At 41.3% G+C, this 19729-nt stretch overlaps 1 protein-coding gene across 1 annotated transcript in view; it reads left to right on the top strand.

Annotated features, from left to right (window-relative positions):
* Nucleotides 1-19729, top strand: part of NEGR1 (neuronal growth regulator 1) — a gene marked incomplete at its 3' end in the record, with an annotated part of 512959 nt that overhangs the window by 395195 nt on the left and 98035 nt on the right. The window contains exon 3 of the mRNA XM_025201814.1: nt 18977-19102. Within this exon, the coding sequence (XP_025057599.1) occupies nt 18977-19102 (126 nt within the window). The remainder of the gene's footprint in view (nt 1-18976; nt 19103-19729) is intronic.

The raw sequence follows: 19729 nt of genomic DNA on the forward strand, positions 1-19729 counted from the left end.
TCAGCAGGCAGGGGCATGCAGGGAGCAAATCACAGCTCTGCCCCAGGTCCCAACCGCAGACTATTACCACCCCACAATTCTGGGGTCTGCATGGGATGGGACCTGAATGGGCAGGACATGCAGCCAGACAAACAGAATGGAGACACCGGTGGCCTGAAAGCGATGTCTGGGAGCAGGACGGTCAGGCAGGGCTGGGTCCAGGGTCTTGGGGTGGTGACAGTGTGGGGCCGGGGGTCGGGACAGAGCTACCATCTGCTCCCCATGCACCCCTGTCTGAGGAACTGACACCTCTCACAGGGATGTGTGGACAGTGGATCACAACTCTGCTCCAGGCCCTGGCCCATGCTATAACCACCCCATGATCACCCATCCTTTTCCCAGACACCACTGCCCACCCACCCACGGCCCCATCCCATCTGCCTGGCCATACAGCCTGCCTGCATTGGTCCCACCCTTGGCAGTGGGTGTGGGGTGGATAAGCTAGGGTCCCCAGGCAGTGGGACAGGGGCTGACGGCAGCAGCTGGAAGGAGCCGCTACTGCTGGGGCTGCTAGGAAGTGAGTCTTGCCACTGCATCGCCCAGGCCCTGCTGTGTGCCTGGGGGTGGCAGGACCAGCCACCTGTGTCCCGGCTGGGTAAGACCAAGGGACCTGATGCTGGCCAAACAAAATCCCTTGGGGGGCCAGATATGGCCTGTGAGCCATATTTTGCTCATCCGTGCACTTGGCCCTCTGAATAGGTAGGATTTTCACTGAGATCAATGCAAACATAGACATTAGGAGTTGGAAGAGACCAGAGGCAGGAAGTTTGCAGGGATCAACTGATCCCAGAAAGATAAATATCCAAATGCCTTTTGAATGAGTCCAGAGTAGGCACTTGCTCCACCTCTGGGCAGGGGTCTGTTCCAGACCTTGGACACTCGGACTGTAAAGAAGGTTTTCCTTATATCGAGTCTGAATCGGCTTTCTAGAAGTTTGTGACTGTTCGATCTAGTTATCCCTTGGCAGCCCTGGTGAACAAGTGTTCTCCCAGATCCTGATGCACCCCCCTTATATACTTAGAGGCAGCCACAAGTCCCCCCTAAGCAGCAGTCAGTGTATGTGGAACAAGCTCATATGTCACATCTTCATCACTGCCAGAACATCCCACAGGTATGGTCTATTGAGGGTAATATTTATGCAGAATAAGCATGTTTTGCAACTCTCATTAAAATGCCCATTATAATTGGACACCCAGAAGTAGGGTCTTCAGCTCCACATAATACACTTGACAGACTTTAGTGATCTGAATAGAATCATCCTAAGGCTGGATAGAGAACAGTAAAATTATGAGACTCTAAAATTGCCAGAAATTGTTTTCATGGTTAATTAAAGTCCCAACAGATCTTGAGAAGGGAAAGCAGTTTCTATCAAGCAGCAGAAATTTTTGCCAATAAATAATTAATCCAAAAAACCTCCCTACCATTTTTCATGCCGTCTATCATATTCCACAACAGTAGCATATTTATATAATTTATGTAACTTTTGGGAATTATACTTCATAACCTACAGTATAACTTTCAAGATTATAATTTGTAATTGCAACAGTGTCAACTTGTACTTCGTGTAAGTGCGCTGCTTCTCTGTTTATATTTTGAGACTATTTTACAAGAATATATAATATGAAACCTTTTTGATTTTATTGGGCTAATACTTGCATATATTTTGATAGCAACAACAACACCTCCATTCAAGGCTCCAAAAATGGTTTTGCTTCATTCATTAGATTCTATCTTTATGCTAGTACAGTTCAGGAGTGACTAGAGAAGATTATGGGCAAAGTTAGGCAAAAAGTGAGAGGCAAACTATATCTCTGTATTCCTTTGCTCCTTTTTATAAGTATATTGTACCAGGTGTCCTAACCCCTGTTCCTGAGAGTAGGGCCAGGAAGCCTTAAAGGGCTGCAGCCTGATGCAGACAGCTGGGTCATGGTCAGTAAGCAGCTGGGGAAAATAGGGGCTACCTGGGAGCAAGCTGCATGGCAATAGGCAGCAAAGGGCAGAGCTCCAGCAAGGTCATAAGGTAGTGAGTGCAAAACAGCTGGCCAGACTGTAGCCCATTAGGGAGATAAGCCTACTGATTAGCCAAGGAAAAGTCCCTGTGCCCCAATAGGCTGGAGGAGCCAGAAGGGGTGGACCCAGTCAGGGGATTTAATTAGGGCTCCAGAGCTAGAGGGCAGAAGTCTGGCCCAGGAGGTATTTAGCAGAAGGAGCTCATCTGGGAAGCAAGTGTCAGGTAGAGAGAAGTTTTCATGTTTGCATGTAATTGAGCTGTGAGGCCTGGGAGTGGCTGAAGGGGATAGGGAGGGTGTTGTAGGTGAACTGTGTGCCAGTTGTGGAAAGGCCCAGAGAGACTGGGAGGAGGGTCTTAGATCCTCATAACAGGGAAACAGAGATCCCCTAACCAGGAAAGGGGTTTCTGGACTGGCAGCCTGGCTGTTTGAAGGCAGCCTCTCAAACATATCATCAAGGCGCAGCAAGCAAGCTGGAAAAGTGTGCCAGGTGCCAGATAGAAGGGAGACAGGCCAGGCCAGGACACCAGGGGAGTTTACAGGCTGCCCAAGACTCCCCAGACATTGCTACATATGTTCTGAATATCTGTTTTATAAAGGTAACATCAGAAACAAACAGGATGTTATAAAATAACTATTACAATGAGTGGTATAACCCTATAGATGCAGGATTGTAGTTTAATTTCGGCTCAGTGCTGTTAGCATCCAACCAAACTGGCTAGCCTGATCACAACATTTCCATCTTTGCTATATTCCCTTCACCTTTCAAATCAAATGCTAGTTTCTTGTACAGGATCTAGCCTTTTCTAGGCTTTTGCTCATTTTTGCTGTCTGTGTGCTCCCAATTTTGCACCCTGGACTTAAAAGCCAATGTACTTTGTTTCCTTCTCTCATAAACCTTTTATGCTTTCTTGGGTGTGGCACCTTGCCATTCAAAACTTCCTCTCTTCAGTCAGGTCTCTACTTAAGTACAATTGTGAAAACCTTTCCTGTAATCACTATTTATTCACAAGAAATGCAAAAAAGAAAAAAAAGGGGCAATGAACTCTGGCTGTAATCAGACTCAAGCTCCTCAGTTATTCTTTTTATATAGCTCTGTTTCAGACCATGCAATTCCCTAGCAGTGGGTTCAGAGGAGGCCTCCCACACACTTGTCCAAATGCACAAAGGCATCTCACAGTAATAGTCTCTGTGCTCGCTGAACTTTGTGGAAAGGAGCTGTGTGCACTTGCTCTGTCTGGAGTATGATGTCTAGTCAAAGGAATGTGAGGATAGCTGTTTCTGATGGCCCAATCAAGTCTCGCCTGGATTATGAATTCGTCACTGTTATCAGAGAGCAACTTAACCCATACTTGCAGATGGAGAATGATTTCCCACTATGCATCATTGGAACACTGCGTCAAGTTGGGGCATCCATAAATTGTAAACAGTATTAAACAAGAGTAACAAGAACGATTCTTAGTCCGGAAAAACTACATAACAGTGAAGCTGAAGAAGCTCAACCTATTTATTGTATTAAAGCGAAAATAAAGAAACAATGATACCTCCCTTAGAAACCTCTGTAGTCACTAACGTGTTGGATGAACTATTTTGGTGGAGAGTTGCTTTCCTGGAAGATGCAGTTTTGGTCAGCTCAAAACTAATCAATAAATTTCACCCAAAATGAATTGAATCAAAGAGAATTGCTCCTCCACAGGTGGTGGTTAGGGCCCCAAGGAGGGAGATGGGACACCTCTATTCTAGTCTCTGCTCTGCTGAGTAGTTAAGTGCTTTATGCAAAATGAAAGAGCTTCCAAAGGAGAAATTGAGAGTAATACATCCTAAAATACCATATAACATGGAAAGTAAGGCACCCTCTTGAGAGTGGTGAGATGTTGATTTAAATCCCTATTCTAGGTCAATAACGGATTAATTCAAACTTGGGTTTTCTTTTGTTGACAATGCCCAGAACAATGTTATTTTGTGTCTTCATTTCTGCAAGAGATAGTGGGGAAAGGTAGAGGGGAGGAGTTTGATTTGGATTGAACTATTTTTTTTTCAATTTTTCAATGCAACACTGATCCAAACTATCAATAATCTCAACATCCTACATAGCTGCAATGGATCTGGCTGCTGTAGATTCTGTCATGCAGCTTACTCAGCATGTTTCTAGCTGTTTTGGAATAGCTGTATCAAGTCAAATTTAGTCATATACCTCACAGTGTGTATATATGGATACAATTATAAAGAAACATGATATGTTGGTACCCTATCCTAACAAAAAATTAAAGTAGTTGATAGAATTTTTGTATCATAGTGCCTGCTGTGCAAACTTATTAAAAATCTTTAGTGAAAGATGCTGCAGTTCTCTCTGTAGTATTAATAGCATTTCATCTGAATCTATAATGGTGGTTAGATAACAGGAAAATGGTTGAGTTAGCTGGGAGACAAGCTGGCAAAGATGCAACAGGGATCAGTAAAGAGAGAATATAACAGTGGTGCTCAGAGACAATCCTGAATATGTGCAGTAGAAAGACATGAATGGATAAAATACGAATATCTGTTGACTCTCATTCCATATATAGACAGAACACTAAGGTAATCTTTTTATTCCATCTGATTTTATTTTCATTTGACCTCTGTTTTTGCCCCTGTATTTGTTGAAGGTGCACTCAACGAGGTTAAGGGCAAAGCCCTGTTAACCCAACTAAGGGTCTCTCCTGTAGTTTGTGTCACTTTTTTCTGTACTCCCTCTCCTCTAGCTTATTCAGTGGCTGTTTGTGGTGCTGTTTCTCCTCTGTTCTCTGATGGCCTACTCAATGTTTGGCTTCTCTAATTTTTTTCTTTATGTTTTGTCCAGGGGATAACTAGTCTGACACTTCAAACTGTCAAATCTTTCTTTAGCTAAGTCATGAGCCTCCAGTTAGCTTTTCTGGTAGCTCATCATGGAGGTTCCCCCAGCTTTCTCCAGTTCAAGATAATAAAATCTGAACTCACGTTTGTCTCTGTCTTCCTACTGTTTCTCTCTTTGCCAGTTTTTTTGATAATTCCAACAACCTTTCCATCACACACCCAAAGACGGAGTTTCAAACCTGTCTTACCACATCCTGATTTTTTTTATTATATTGTAAGAAAGCATCCTTTTCATTTCTCTTACGAAAACCTTCACGTATGCCTTTGTCGTTCTTCATTTTACCTGCTTCAGCTCCCTCTAATTTAGCCACCTCATTTCTCACCTCACACAGCAATATTCCATCTAAAAGCATCTGCAAAAATCATCATCATCATCATCATCTTCTGCTACTTGGATCATGTCAAAAACTCTTTCCTGTCTGTCCTCCCCTTTAAGTTCAGGTTTATCTTCTACAGCTGCATAGTTGCTGTCCTGGTCTTATTTCTTCCTCCTATTCCTTTTGTTCCCCTTAGTTGCCCATCACTTCTAACTACTGTCTTTGCATCCTCCCATTTTCATTTTTGTGGTTCTTCTATGCTGAAAGAATCTCCATCTTCTACCAGTCTGTTTGAAATATCCTCTTGAAACACACATCATCTGCAAAAGTGGCCTATGAGAATCCTCCAAAAAAAGCATTTAAAAATCAGAGAGAGCGCTTTATGTTTGGACCTTCCAATCCTTAGCCATCTGGTATATAAATCTGAATGGCATCCTTTGTTCAGTTTGAGTTTTATGTCCCTTGGGGCAAGGACAACATCATCCTCTAACACAGGAATGGCACTCAGTAGCAGGACTGAAATCAGGCCTGGGTGTAATCGAAGTTTTCCTTTTGGGAAATTCTCGCTCCTGCTCCTGCCTTCTTTTCTGTTATGGTTAAGGATCAGACATAGACTTGTCCTCATCACAGAAGACTAGTGGGGATGGAAGCATTTACTGAGATATAAACTCAAATAATGAAATCTGACAGAACAGTGTTATGGTACACAATGTACTAGTTTTATCAGTAAACTTTATGATGTAATAAAATAAAATGCCTTTCCAGTGAGTCACCATGCCATGTAATACAGGTATAGTAACAGTGGAGTGTTTCATGACAGAAAGCCTGGCCGAGCCAAGCGTGGCCTCCTATCAAAAATATATATATTCACAGTTCACAATAACAGCTTCACAAGCTTCAGAAATTCCATTACAAGTTGTAGGATTTGGAAAATTATTTTATAGGCTGTAGTGCAGACTTTGGAAAAGCGGCTGGAAATGCTACCGGCCAAACACTTACCGACACATTAGGCTTCTGGCTCCCAAATGTCAGCCTTTCACAAAACCAGTACATAACATTTTGATTTACTTGAGGAGAAAGTTATGCACTGGGAATGCCAAAAATGCAGTTGCACCCTAGCTGTGCTGATGGCTATATGTAATGCATAAGGTCAGAATAGCTCTCGGAAAATAAAGCAAGAATCTATGAGGACTATTTAATGGACATGAATGGTAGCACATCGCTCCTTCATACTTCACTGCTTCTACGGTTGTGCTTGCTCTCCAACTGGAGTAGAAACGAGACTGGTTTCTGTCCCTAGCTGGAAAAAGACAGTCTGCTAGGACCTAACATAGAGAGGAATAGGTATATGCTCTTGCTGGAGGCAAGCGATGTGCCTTCTCAGATTTGTTTGGTTTTTAGATATACACACCTTAAACTTGTTTCTGGCAAAGTGAAGGCTGAATCACACTGCAGCCATGGTATTTCTGTGATGTGCTTCTTTGCTATTAGTGTGCTGTGCACTTCCTGCTGTTGCTGCCTAAGGGGATTTCTGGCGTTACACTTCTGATTTTAAACAATATCTTTCACTTTTGAACACAACAATTAAGTAATGCTGCAGCAAGCTGTGCAGCAGGGCTTTGAATTTTGGTGAACAAACGTTTTAAAGCTCTCACGATCACTGCTATTTGCCTATTCACAATGAAGAGTGCATAAACATTTGCACAGCTGAGCTGCTGGATAAATGAATTCCAGTCCAAAAGGAGTCAGCTAATCTGCTGAAAACAGTTACATTGAACCCCCTGCTCCTCCTTAAAGCTTAATTATAAAATTGGAATTAAAAACCCCACAAGTTCTTCGCAGGTACTGACAGTGCTAACTCGCAATGCTGATACGGACGTTTTTACCCATGTTCAAAACGAGCGATCGTATTCTGCAGTAGATGTTTGAGAGCACCGCATTACTGTTATTACAAGCTGAGATATTTTTGCCCTATTGGTAGAATGCAACTAAGGGGGATGTGAAGCTACCACCAAACTTCCTGTTTGGAGGGACAAGGAAAAAACCCCCCACCTGTACCTACCTTTAGTGGATTAAATGTTGGCTCACTATCAGATCCTGAAGTGAAAATGTTAATTGAGGGACATCAATAAGTGGAGGTGTACATTTCCAGGGAGTGTCCCAGAAGCTGGTAATTTTTATCGTGCTATTCAATATTTTTATCACCAGCCTAAGTTATAGAAAACCATTGCCAGTTAAGTTTGAACTCACAGGCCTCTAGAAGAGTGCCTTGCACGCTGGAGTTCGTCTATCTCAACTATGCGCTTGGTTCAATAAAAGATATAACCCACAGGAATCTTTGCCTTGCACATTAAAATTTGAATTGCAATTGCTTCTGTGCAGTGATCTTTATTCTTTTTTTTTAATGTAGCACAGGGTAATCTGATTTTTCTGCCATATATTCTTCCTCATTTATTTATAATGGTACCAAATATAAATTATTTTCAGTATTTTCCAGTAGTTCTGTCAGAGAACTGAAAGCACACTGTGAAATAATTTAGGCCTTTAAAGGCCACATTTTCAACCCAGCATCTCCAATTGCATGTACAATTTAGTTTGCACAATTTTTTCAATCATGATTTTGTTCTTTATTCTGAAAATTAGTTACATGATTGGGTAGCTGCCTTTTTTTCTATACAAATAGGGTTTGCTTGCTGAAGTCAATGTTTCTCTAAATAGGGGAGGGAAATTAGCACTGAATTTTGGAAACGGTTTTTTGAAAATTGGGTCCTTAATGCTTGACAAGCCAGATTTACTGCTGGTGTATACACCATGGCTCCACTGAAATCATCAGCACAATATCAAATTATACCAGCTGGGGATCACCAGATATTAGAGGTATATGTTCTGGGACTGATGCTAAAGGACATTGAGAGTTGCTGACTCCCGCTGAAATCGGCATTAGGCATATGCATGTGCAATTTGTAACTGTTTTATGTTCATCAGTCACATTTAAATACAGCACTTTTATTAACAGTAGAATGCAGAGAGGTCCAGATTTTCCATTTTCTCTTTCTGCCATGGACACAAATCAGAGAACAGGCTGAGTACACAGCATCTTCACTACATATTTGCATATTCTGGCCAAATCTCACATTCCCTGATCCAGAGAACAACTTAGAGCAGCACTAGGCATGTAACAGCTCTATTTGGGGCTGTTGCCTATCTGCCATCTAAGTAGTTTCTAGGTACCGCCTCTGCCGTCCCCTTCTCCATTGATTGACTACATCTTGAAGCCAATTAAGAAACCTCCAGAACCATGTGGCAGCTGCCTAAAGCTCCCTTTCATGCTATTGCTTTAAAACTGCTACAACGCTGTAAAGAAGTTAGACAAGTTATTAGCTATTGTACATAAATATCCTAAAATAGTTATTATATTACTAGTCTGACAAGTATGTGTCACTTTAAAGTAACCATTTACATTAGTTTATTTTTAAAATTTACTTCAGCAAGGAATTCTGCCATTTGAATATATTCAGTTCCTCCAGGTAACTTTCTGTGATTATTCATTTCCTTCTTTTTTTTCTTTTCTTTTTCTTCTTTTTCTTTATGGACAAAGAGGCCAGGGATTTAAATCTAGAGAGCTATTTGTAAATAATTTTAGTGTGAATGAAACCAATGTGCTTGCCAAATTAGTCACAATATTCTTCTGTCAAATGTGTCTGGAAGCGCCAGATGATATGGTCCTATACTACAGAGCTGCGGCAATTGCTCCTTTGCATATCGTATATATCTTTTGTACTATGTATGTAGAAGCATACTTTTTAAAATCATAAATTAAAGGCATGCCCTTAAAATTTGATCTTCTTATGTTTTGTTTTGTTTTGTTTTGTTTTATAAAGTCAGTGGTACTTAATTTTGGGGGGGAGCTTTAAACATCTTTTGTGGGGGTTGTATGACAAATGGGCATATTTTTGCTCATTTTTAGGCTATGTAGGTCACAGCTGTCCAGTTTCTTTTTTGGTAGAGAATAGACTTTTGCAGAGTGAATTAGAGTAATGGATTCATTTCAGGAATTTACATGGGGGAATCTGATTAATAAATTATCCTTTTATGTAGAAATAACTCTTCTGTATTTTTTCTAATCTTGAGAATGCTCTGTAATGAATGCAAGCTTTTCAGGTCATTAAATGAACTAGGAAAAGAGTGGATTATTACCTTTGAGAGTTAGATTGTGGCATACTGTGAAATATATTCCTATATCAGTGGAAATGCACAAACCCATTTCAAACAGCAAGGGAGCATGACATCACATGTGCCTGCTATGAGAAACTGAAAGCCTGAGACTTTCCTTTCAGCTGACCCCTGTCCTCCAGCTGCCTCCACATATGGACAAAGTTTCTCTCTGCCAATTAAAAATGCTCTACAAATATGTTTAATTTGGTCTACTTGTGAAATGTGTATCACTCACTTTAGCTCAGTTTAAGGAATGCCAAGAACTGAAAGACTCTAGCTCTAGCATCTTTGCTGTAGGGCTGGCCCAAGCCCAGGTTTTTGGCATCCCTCATTTTCCTAATTATGGTACTTATGCCCACAGATGCAGTGAAAGGTCTAGTGGTTCTCAACCTTTTTGGACATGATGCACTACTCCATAACTCTTGTGAATTGAGTGCTTACCTCTTTGCAGAGAGGCTGGGCAGTGTGGGATAGAAATCATGCAGGCAGGGGCAAGTCTGAACCTGCACTTATTTGCTTAATTTATCTGCTCTTCTCATCACACCTCAAGACAGCCTTCAAGGATATGGCAGCACCCTGGTTTAGAATCACTGCTCTGAAGAGTGTCCTGAGAGGCTGTGATCTCCTCAAAGCATGACTTTCCATACAAAATGGATGAAACTGGTTTAAGATAAACCTGGTAGAATACCGCATCAGACTTAACTGGTTTGGGTCAGCCTGGTTTATGCAGTGTGTGTCCCAGACCCCTTCCTTGTTTAAGTTAAACCAGAGTCCCCCCAGCGTCTCAGATGCTTTGCAGCCCTGGGCTGGACTGGGCTGTCTCTTCCAGCAGAGAAGGGTTGGGGGGTGGGGGCAGGGTCTGCCTGCCCCCGGCAAACCCCGGTTGGAGTGTGGGACCAGGGAGCAGAGGTTAAACACCCCTTCCCCTGCTCAACCTTACTGCTGGCTGTGACTGTGGACTACAAATCCAAGAGGCACCTGGAAGCAGGAAGAGTTCTGCTGCTGTGAGTCTGGACTGCAAATCCCTGAGACCTCAGGGGCAGCAGGAAGTTGAAGTGAACACACAGCCCATGCTGACTACATGTCAGAGAGCCATGCTTTAGTGTCCCCTGACTTCTGGGCTGAGCCACTGCAGGCATGTGGCTGCATTTCCTGAATCAAAAGTGAATGTGTGTCCAGTTGTTTCTCAGTTTAATCTCTGCAGCTTAGACTAACCTGGAAAGACTGCATTGATTCAGTGTCAGGCTTTTTGACTGTCTGTACTTAGCCCAGAAGTTCAGTACACATAAACTGGTTTCAGCCATTTGGAAAGTGGTTTAAGATAAAGTTGAATGAATGTAGTATCTGACTCAACTGATTTAGGTTAAACTGGTTTATTGAACTTCTGTCCCAGATCCTCTCTAGATTCAAGCTGTCTGCTCCAGCCAAAAGGAAGGCATGCTCCACCAGTTTCTGTCCTTGGCCACTGAAGGCATGTGGCTATGTTTCTGGAATCAAAAGTGTATGTCTGTTCACTTGCTTATAGGTTCGTTCTTGAATGCAAAGATTGAATCAATTCTTGAATGCAAAGATTGAATCAATTCAGCCTCAGGCTTTTTGACTATCTGTACTTGTTGAAATTAAGAGGAAGAAATAGGCTAAGATCACTATCTTATTAATATATTTACAAATAAAATCAGATTTATAACTGCAGAGGTGATCTACAAGGTACCTGTAAATATTACTCATTTGCACCTTACCACTGGGAATTTAAATAGGCACGTATTAACAGGGAGCCAGAAGGCTCCTGTTACTTTAAGAGGAAAGTATATAGGAGGCTAAGCTCAATCAGGGAGGACTGGCAGCTAGGAAATAAGCTAGCTGCTAATGAACTGGCTGCCAGCAAACAGACAGACTGGTAGCCACAGGTAGAGACAAACCCATGGAAAATAAATCATTAAGGGAACAGAGGCAGAACAATAAAATGCACCAAGGGCAGGCAGGAAGGCCACCCAGAAGCAATGCACTGCAAACAACTGAACTAAGTCTGAGCAGATGGGTCATCATTAGGCACAGAAAGGAAACTCATGTGAGTCCCTACAAAGTCACATGACTGGATGGGGCTGGTCTTAGGAGACTCATAAAGCCAGTGCCCAAGTCCAGGCAGGCAATCTGGCTCTGCTAGCTACAGACTGAAGATTTCTAGCCCTGGAAAATTGTAGTAGAGGGCTCTGCTGACTCCTGGAATGCCCTGTCAGGGGGATCTGCTATCAGGAAGATAGACCAAGGCTCACTCTAAGACCCATGGTAGCCTCCCTTTCTACCTCTATTAAGAATATTGAGGTATGGCAGGAAAAAACAAAGGGAGGGTACTTTAGAGACAGGGCGGGTTAGGAACCATATGGCCACCAGGGGACATCACGACCACCCCTGGCCTGTTACAGCAGGTTACTAGTGATAGGCTTCAATGAGTTCTGACCATATATGTCCAGATCCAGGTTGGGATCTACTTTTCTAGACAGCTTATATTTCTATAGTAAACAGAACCAACATTTCAAATCCAAATATCCATGACTTCAAGGCCATTTGAAATCCAGATGAATTCCCAACTTCTGTAGTTTATACAAATATCTACTGTAGTTGTTGTTTTGTAATCTAAAAAGCAGAAGTGACATGTAGCAGCTTTGGGTTTGCCTGGACACTCTTCCATACAAATTGTGACTAATACTTGTTTTTGCTTTGCTGATAGAGCTGATGAAATCACAACCTAAAGCTGGATGGGCTTCTGTAAACAAGTATCCACAGCACTTTGTCTTATTTCATACTGAAAATTAAACTTTCTACAATATTTATTTAAAACAATATTTTAATCATAATGTTTTCTTTCTGTAAGAATGGATAGAGGGTCTCTTCCTCTTTCTACTCAGCAATAAACATATTTTGTACATTTGGATTACATGCAACTATGAGCAAAACAGAAATATGGAGAACAGTTTTTAAAGCAGGCTATTTCAAAAGAGGTTACAATCTACAGTGCCTCAGGGATTCCTCCCTCCTCGCCCCACTCTCCTCATATGACCATTCCAACTGTCTAACTTCATTGTATTCATTCACACCATTGTGCATTTTGTGACTTTTTATTTATATTTTTATTTACCATCATGCTGTATTAGACATTCATAGAGCCTCTCTGTGTGTGTGTGTGTGTGTGTGTGTGTGTGTGTGTGTGTGTGTGTGTGCAGTGAGCATCTGGGATAACCTTGAGTAGCACTGAGACTGCTTGGAAGTTGAGCAGATAGATTGTAGGTTGAAAGACACCACTCTGCGGGTCTTTCCCATGGTGGAAGTGTATAACTGAATACACCATCAGAGATATGGTTGCTATGTGCATGTGTATATGTGAAAGTGCCTAAATCTAGCAGTGTTCCTTAAACATGACTTGGGTCAGAGCTAAGCAGCAAAACTAAGGGTTGAAATATTAGAACTTTTTGCCATCCATCATTATGCCATTCATTCATTGTAAGCCGCTGCAGCTAAGGTCATCTAGACACCTGTGTTAAGTGAATACTTTTGTATTAAAAAAACAAGACATAGTTGTTAAAAATCTATTGCTGGAATTTTATAGACTGAGAAGTAGAGATGCTTTTGTCTGCAGTGCAATTTAAAGAAATGCTGAAATGCTGTTTTTTCAAGGATGTGATTCTGCACATGGTGTCTATGGGCCATATTCAATAAATGCTCCATCTACTCTCTACATCCCGGAAGGCTGCACAAGGCTTCAGAATTGATTTGTGTATGTTTTTGCAGCCTTGCTCAGGCTCTTGTGGCAAAGAAGCCGTGCAGAGTTATTTTTATTGATTCTTGTTCTGTGTAATTTTTATTGATATGTTTGACCAGACTGACCTGATACACATCACTAAAATACTGTTGAACTATGTCATTTAAACATCAACATTCTAAGAAGCAATGTTACTCTTTAAGTTTTGATAGTTAATCAGACCCTTAAACAAAATGAGTCCCACATGGTTGATGAAGTCCCCACTAGCTTCTTAATGGACTTCTGTACCAAGGACACCATATCTCTAAAAGAAGCATTGTCCCATATACCAACATCCACTGTATTTCCTTCCTTCTCAAGTGTTCCTGGGAGGGGGTTGGAGCAAAATGAAGGTTTTCAGGATTCCAGCCTTAGTTTAAAGCACAGCTATATCCATTCTAGTAGCATCCATGTTCAAAAACTATTATCAAGCTTTGTTTTCCTGCATAGTTATTACTAGTAATATTGTGGCATTATTTTCCTGTCCTTTGTTGCTTACCCCTCATGACTTGCTGTCCTCCCCCAGTCTGCCTGCATTTTTTGGCTTTACAAAGAATAGCATATGTAGAAAGTCTGTACCAGGGGAGTTGGACATTCCTTAGCTGAGACATGCTCCTGTATTCTTCCTACAGGAGTTTTATGAGGATTAAATAGTATATGTGATAAGCAGTAGGGGTATGTGAAACGGACCATATTCAATTCTGATTCAGATTTGGCCTGAATTGGGGACAGTGATTCAGTTAGTTGATGAAGATCACTGTCCTGATTCAATTTGGCTGAATCTGAATCTGAAGATTCTATGGTGATTCAGAGAATCAGCGATTCGGCTACAGATACAGTTTTCAATGTTTTTTCTACATACCTTGAGGTAGCAGGCATGGCTCATGAATGCTGCGATGCTGGGGTAGATGACACATCCCACAGGAGCATGGGGAACCCCCCGCATGCTCAGTGGCAAACCTAGAAGTAGACTGAAAGTACTCCCACTGAGGAAATGAACTCAGCCCAGCTGGGCTGAGTTCCCATCCCCTGCACTAGATCAGGCTGGGGATGGGCTGACTTCCCATCCCCAGGCCGATCATAGGGCTGGGGAGGGGAACTGAGCTTGGGAAGTGAACTAAGCCTGAGCTCAGTTCCCCTCCCCTGCACTGTGATTGGCTTCCCGCAGCCCAGCGGTGGGAGACGGGAAGAGCCAGGGCTGCGCTCCCGGCTGCTGCTGGGAGTGCAGCCCTGGTTCTCCCCTGTCTCCCACCACCTCACTACTGGCTGCTTCAAAACTCGAAACATTTTGAAACTTTCAAAACGTTTCTACCTAGCCTTGTTTTGTTTCCAGGCTGTTTCAAAGCCCTTTGTTCCAATTTGATTTCACTGTTTTGAGCTCAAAGGGAGTCAAAACAGGGTCAAATCAAAACAGCCGGTGAAATTTCTCACAGCCCCAGTAGCAGTAGCAGTGCAAATAATTGACTCTTAAACTGCCAGTGATGCGCTTCTGCAGCAGATAATAGAGTGAGTTTTCTTTCTACTTATAGTGTGTAGCTGATGCAGCAAAATCTGCAAAAATGGTGCAAGATAAATGATAAATGCTGAGTCATTAAAGCAACTTATCAGTAGGTCAATAACAGCAATAAAGAAATGTGCTTGAAATCCAACCTTTTATAAAGCCACTCTCCAAGTCCTACCCAATGCTGTTTGTGATGCCACAGTTTAGAATGGAGAGATGTAAAATTGTGCTTTTTTCTGGGGTGGGGTTGACCCCTCCTCTCAATGAAATGTAGATGCTACCTATTCAAACTTGGTTGTATTGTCATTGAATGTGCTATTTCTGATGTAGGCATTGTCTGGGTGATTTTTAGCATGCATTGAAGACATAATCATAAACTATTCCATACTGAAGTGGATACGTGGCTTCACAGATGATAATTTATGGGGAAGATCATGTAGGTGTGGTGTATATATAGTTTCAAGCAGGGAAGAATAGTGAGGCTTTTCTTAAGTCTATTTCGTACAGAATTTATATGATTTTTCTATGCTTTGAAAAGTAGAATAAAGCAAGAGGCAAAGTTTGGATTGTGGGTTGTAATTCTTTGTCCTAACTGTTCCATTCTCTGATAGACTTGCAGCACAAATGCAGGCTCCTCTGCTTGGATTGCTCATAATTCTGGAATAAATAATCTTCATAAGTAGCTTTCCAAGGCATATAAGATAGATATATAGATGGAAGCATAGTGCACTGCAACTGTTTTGGGAGAAAATGTAAATGGGACAGACACTTTACTATTGTTCTCTTGGGCCAGTCTGCAGCTTCAAACCAAGACCTTTGTGTCTGTTTTGGCAAGAGAGTCTGGTGCAAGGAGTTATCTTGTGTCATAAGCTTTGAAACTAGGCCTAGCCCTTACTCACACATATGGAGCTATTGGCTCACTGTCTTCCTACCACTTTTTGAACACCTAGTGCTGCTACTTGTTGAAATGTAGGGGATGCAGGCCTAAAATTGTGGCTAACTCCTGAACTACAGTTAGAGGGCTCTTTGCTGCTTCTTTACCTGGTGTCATGTACCCACAGAGGTCCAGACCTATAAAAGCTTATGGTAAAGCATTGGTAACTGGTCTTTTTGAGGTGTCAGACATAAGAGTTCACTTGCAAGAAACTGATCTTCTTCGCTCTCAACAAATACCGACCTGTATACTGACTATTGTACTAAGGCTTAAAGACTTTAACAAACTTTTTGCAATACTATGTTCCCTACTATAAAAAGCCATAAATTACAGTTATATCAACATTTATAAAACATAAACATTTGTGTTTTAGTGTTCTCACTTTAAAAACTGCCTATTCATCTATTATTTCATACAGTTAGTAATAATTAGCCAGATTCTGGAATGATCTAATGTTTTCGCTGTCTTTTTCTTCAAAAGCAGTGGTTAAAAAATAGGCCTTTTAAACTAGTATGATTAAGGTCATTTGGGGTGTTTGAACATTGTAAGCTAGGATTAATACAATAAATACTCAGTATGCTCTACTGAAGATTTTCAGTATCTTTTTGTCACTTAGAAAGCTTTCCCTAGTATGATGTCAGCACAGGAGGTACCCAAGAAATACAGCAAACCATTTCCCCAGGGATAAGAAAGCTTTGGTTTTCATCATATGTATTTTTGTTCAAAAATTGAAAGCTCATAATCAAAGGCTTTTTTCCTGTGTTACCAACATGCCCCTGCATTATGGAATAGTTTTATCTGAAAACTGCATTTCCAATATAAAAACGCTTCCATTACTAGAAAATGCTGTCATACCCCTATGCAGAATCTATCACTTTTTCCCCATATTTCACTCTTAGCATGTGGTTGTACTTTGAAGAGTGTTTGCAAAAATAAAATTGTTCTGTGTTGTTATCTTTTCATGATTTTCAAATCAAACATACTCAACTAACATGGAAACAGACACATTACAAGTGAAAACTCCTTTGCCTAGAATCTAAAAGTCAACTTGGGTTCTTGTTCTCTTGAAAGAGAATAGCACGTAAGGGAGCCTGACTGCAGTGAGGAAATGACCTGTCAGGGAGTCCTTCTGGGTTCTAGTCTCTGCTCCTAGGACACTTAAGCTTTTTGTATTAGATAACTGTTGGCTTAAAATTATAGAAACAGTCCCTAAAGTAAGAGCAGGAGCACAGAATTCCCTCCTTCCAGGTGGGCAGTGCTGTAGCAAGGGAGGCAACCAAAGCGAAGGGGCACCAACAGGCGCTGCCCAGCTGGAGCAGGGCATGGGATGGACCCTCGAGCAGCTTGTTTGGGGGGGCATGGGGATGGGGGACAGAGGAAAGGTGGCTCCTGCCACTGTGTGCACTCCTGGGCAAGCATAGGGGGGCACTGTGCCCTCTGGATCTGTGTGTGGGATGAGGGCGAGCTGCCGACTTTGCCCCAGGTGTGAAACTTTGTTGCAGTGGCACTGCAGGTGGGCACCTTTGTAACTGGCCTTACATGGTCATGCTCCTACTTGGTCTCTTTCTCTAACTCCATGAATCTTGCTTCATGGTGGTCCAGCCTCAACAGAAAGAGGTAAAGAGCAATCCTTCTCAACTCTCGTCGATAGCCTGATAGTTAATGCACTACTCTGGGAGATGTGGATTTGAAGGCCATCAGGCTTTGGAGAGCCTTGCCCACAGCTCTCATTTACTAGATAAGTGATCTAGGTACTAAGTGGCTGATTATATAATAAGGCGTGCACAACCACTTTTCCCTTCACTTGCATAGTGTTTTTAAAGGAAAATATCCTCATTCTGACCTGACTTTTATCAGTGTGTTAGGCATGCTCAGAATGTGCCTAATGGATTTGGGACTGTTAGGGGACATAGGTGCAAGGGTACCTCATTTATGAATCCTAAATGGCCTTTAAGCATGATAAAAGCTGAGCTGTTCAGCACTGCCATAAAGATCTTAGTTCTGGGCATGCACAGAGGAAGCTCTCTCCATGCCTCAAACTTTACTAACAAAATCTTAGGTGCCTATAGCCTTTTTGTTGACAAAGAAATTGGGTTACAGTTTTGTGGATCACACTTTGGGACTCGGGTACCTAAATTCTACCTAATTTGCACTTTAGACACTTATGGCTTCAGTTAAAAATTCTTCTGTTGATCTTCAAGAATGAAGAAAATCCTATTAATTCTTTTAGCTGTGATCACACTTGCTAAATTCAGACAGTCAAAAAGCCCGAGGCTGAACTGATTCAATCTTCCCAGGTTAGTCTAAACTGTGCAGATTGAATCAATAAGCAAGGGAACAGGCATTCACTTTTGATTCTGGAAATGGAACCATGCTCCTGAAGTGGCCCAAGCCAGAAGCCAGGGGGTACTAGAGCATGCCTTCCTGTTGAGCTAGAGGAAACAGCTTGGGCCGAGGCTAGCCCACCCACTCTGCAAAGCACCCCAGGGGACTGAGAGTTAACTTGAATCTGGGGTGGGAGGCGGGGTGGATCTGGGACAGAAATTCAATAAATCACTTTAACCTAAATCAGTTAAGTCTGATACTACATCCATCCAGGTTTATCTTAAAGCAGTTTTGACTATTTTGAAATGGTTTTTGTGCCCTGAACTTCTGTTTGTGCTACAGATTTGAACCAGTTTCTAATTACTTGTACTGGTTTATGTGTAATATCTGTCCCTAGCCACTGCAGAAACAGCATCAGTACAAAGAAATAAAAACCTGTTTCCATACACAAAGAAAAGATGCAATGAACAGGAAAGGGCTATTATTTACATAGACATTTTTCAGAGTATAACAGCATTTTAATTTGATGTCCAATGTGAACTAACATGAACATGTTCAAACTTTGCCTAAACAGGAGCTATGTTGGCAGTTGACCAGGAAGCTGATAGTTATACTACATTTGCATAAAAGAGAGCAGATTGCAGCTGTCCTACTCTTTTTATCTGGAGCATCTTGATCGTCTATATATCTTCTATATAATTAATATCTTCTATATTAGTGATGGGAATAGAGGTAGCCACATTTAAGCAATTTTGGACAAGGACTTTGTGTCTTTTTGTGTGTGTTTGCAAATTGCCATGCAAATTAACTTAGCTAATAAATTGAAAATAAAAATAGTTTGGGCTGCAAGATGCACGTTAGCCATCTGTAGGCAAAAGACTTTAAATTGTTTTTTAGCATCTAATACAAAGTGCTTTCTCTTACAGTTTTCTTTTTGCTTTGTTTCAGTTTCTCCAAAGATATATCATATTTCAACTGACATTGTTGTAAATGAAGGGAGCAATGTTACTCTTGCGTGCTTGGCGACAGGAAAACCAGAACCTTCCATTTCGTGGAGACACATCTCTCCTTCTGGTAAGCACAACACATATTTTACAGACTAGATTTTCTTCCTTCAGTATTGACCATTTAAAAATATTTACTACTTAATCCTCAAAACAGCCTTCTCAGGAAACTGCATTAGTTGGTCCTCTTTTTATTTTTTTAAAATGAAGAAAATGAAACAGATAAAATAAAAATAAAATATTCAAAAATGACACCACTGGCTTTAAATACCTCAATAATTTTGCAAGAGGGAAGGATTTAATTGAGTGATATTTTTTTATTGGACCAACTACATACTTGGGATAGAGTTAGATAAGCTTTTGAAGCAAGTTATTCTTCTTCCATTAAAATAAAATAAAACTGATGTTTAGACCAGATTTTAAGAACATTTGAGCTCCCCAAACTAAGGTTGACCTCATTGAAAGTTATGGGTGCTTAGGACTTATTAAAGTCAGGAACATAAGTTTTAAAAAAATGGATTTCCCAAGTTTCAAATCTACTTTTGAGGGTTAGGTCTGAGTGATTTGCTTAAGGACACATACATTTCAAAAAGAGAGTTTCTGAGCCCCAAGCTTATGCTTATTCCAACAGACTGCAGACATCTATGAAACATTTCCTATAAAGAGAATAAAAGGCTTCTCTATAACAAAATAGGGA

This window comes from Alligator sinensis, unplaced genomic scaffold (assembly GCF_000455745.1).
Source record: "Alligator sinensis unplaced genomic scaffold, ASM45574v1 scaffold853_1, whole genome shotgun sequence".
Taxonomy (NCBI): domain Eukaryota; kingdom Metazoa; phylum Chordata; order Crocodylia; family Alligatoridae; genus Alligator; species Alligator sinensis.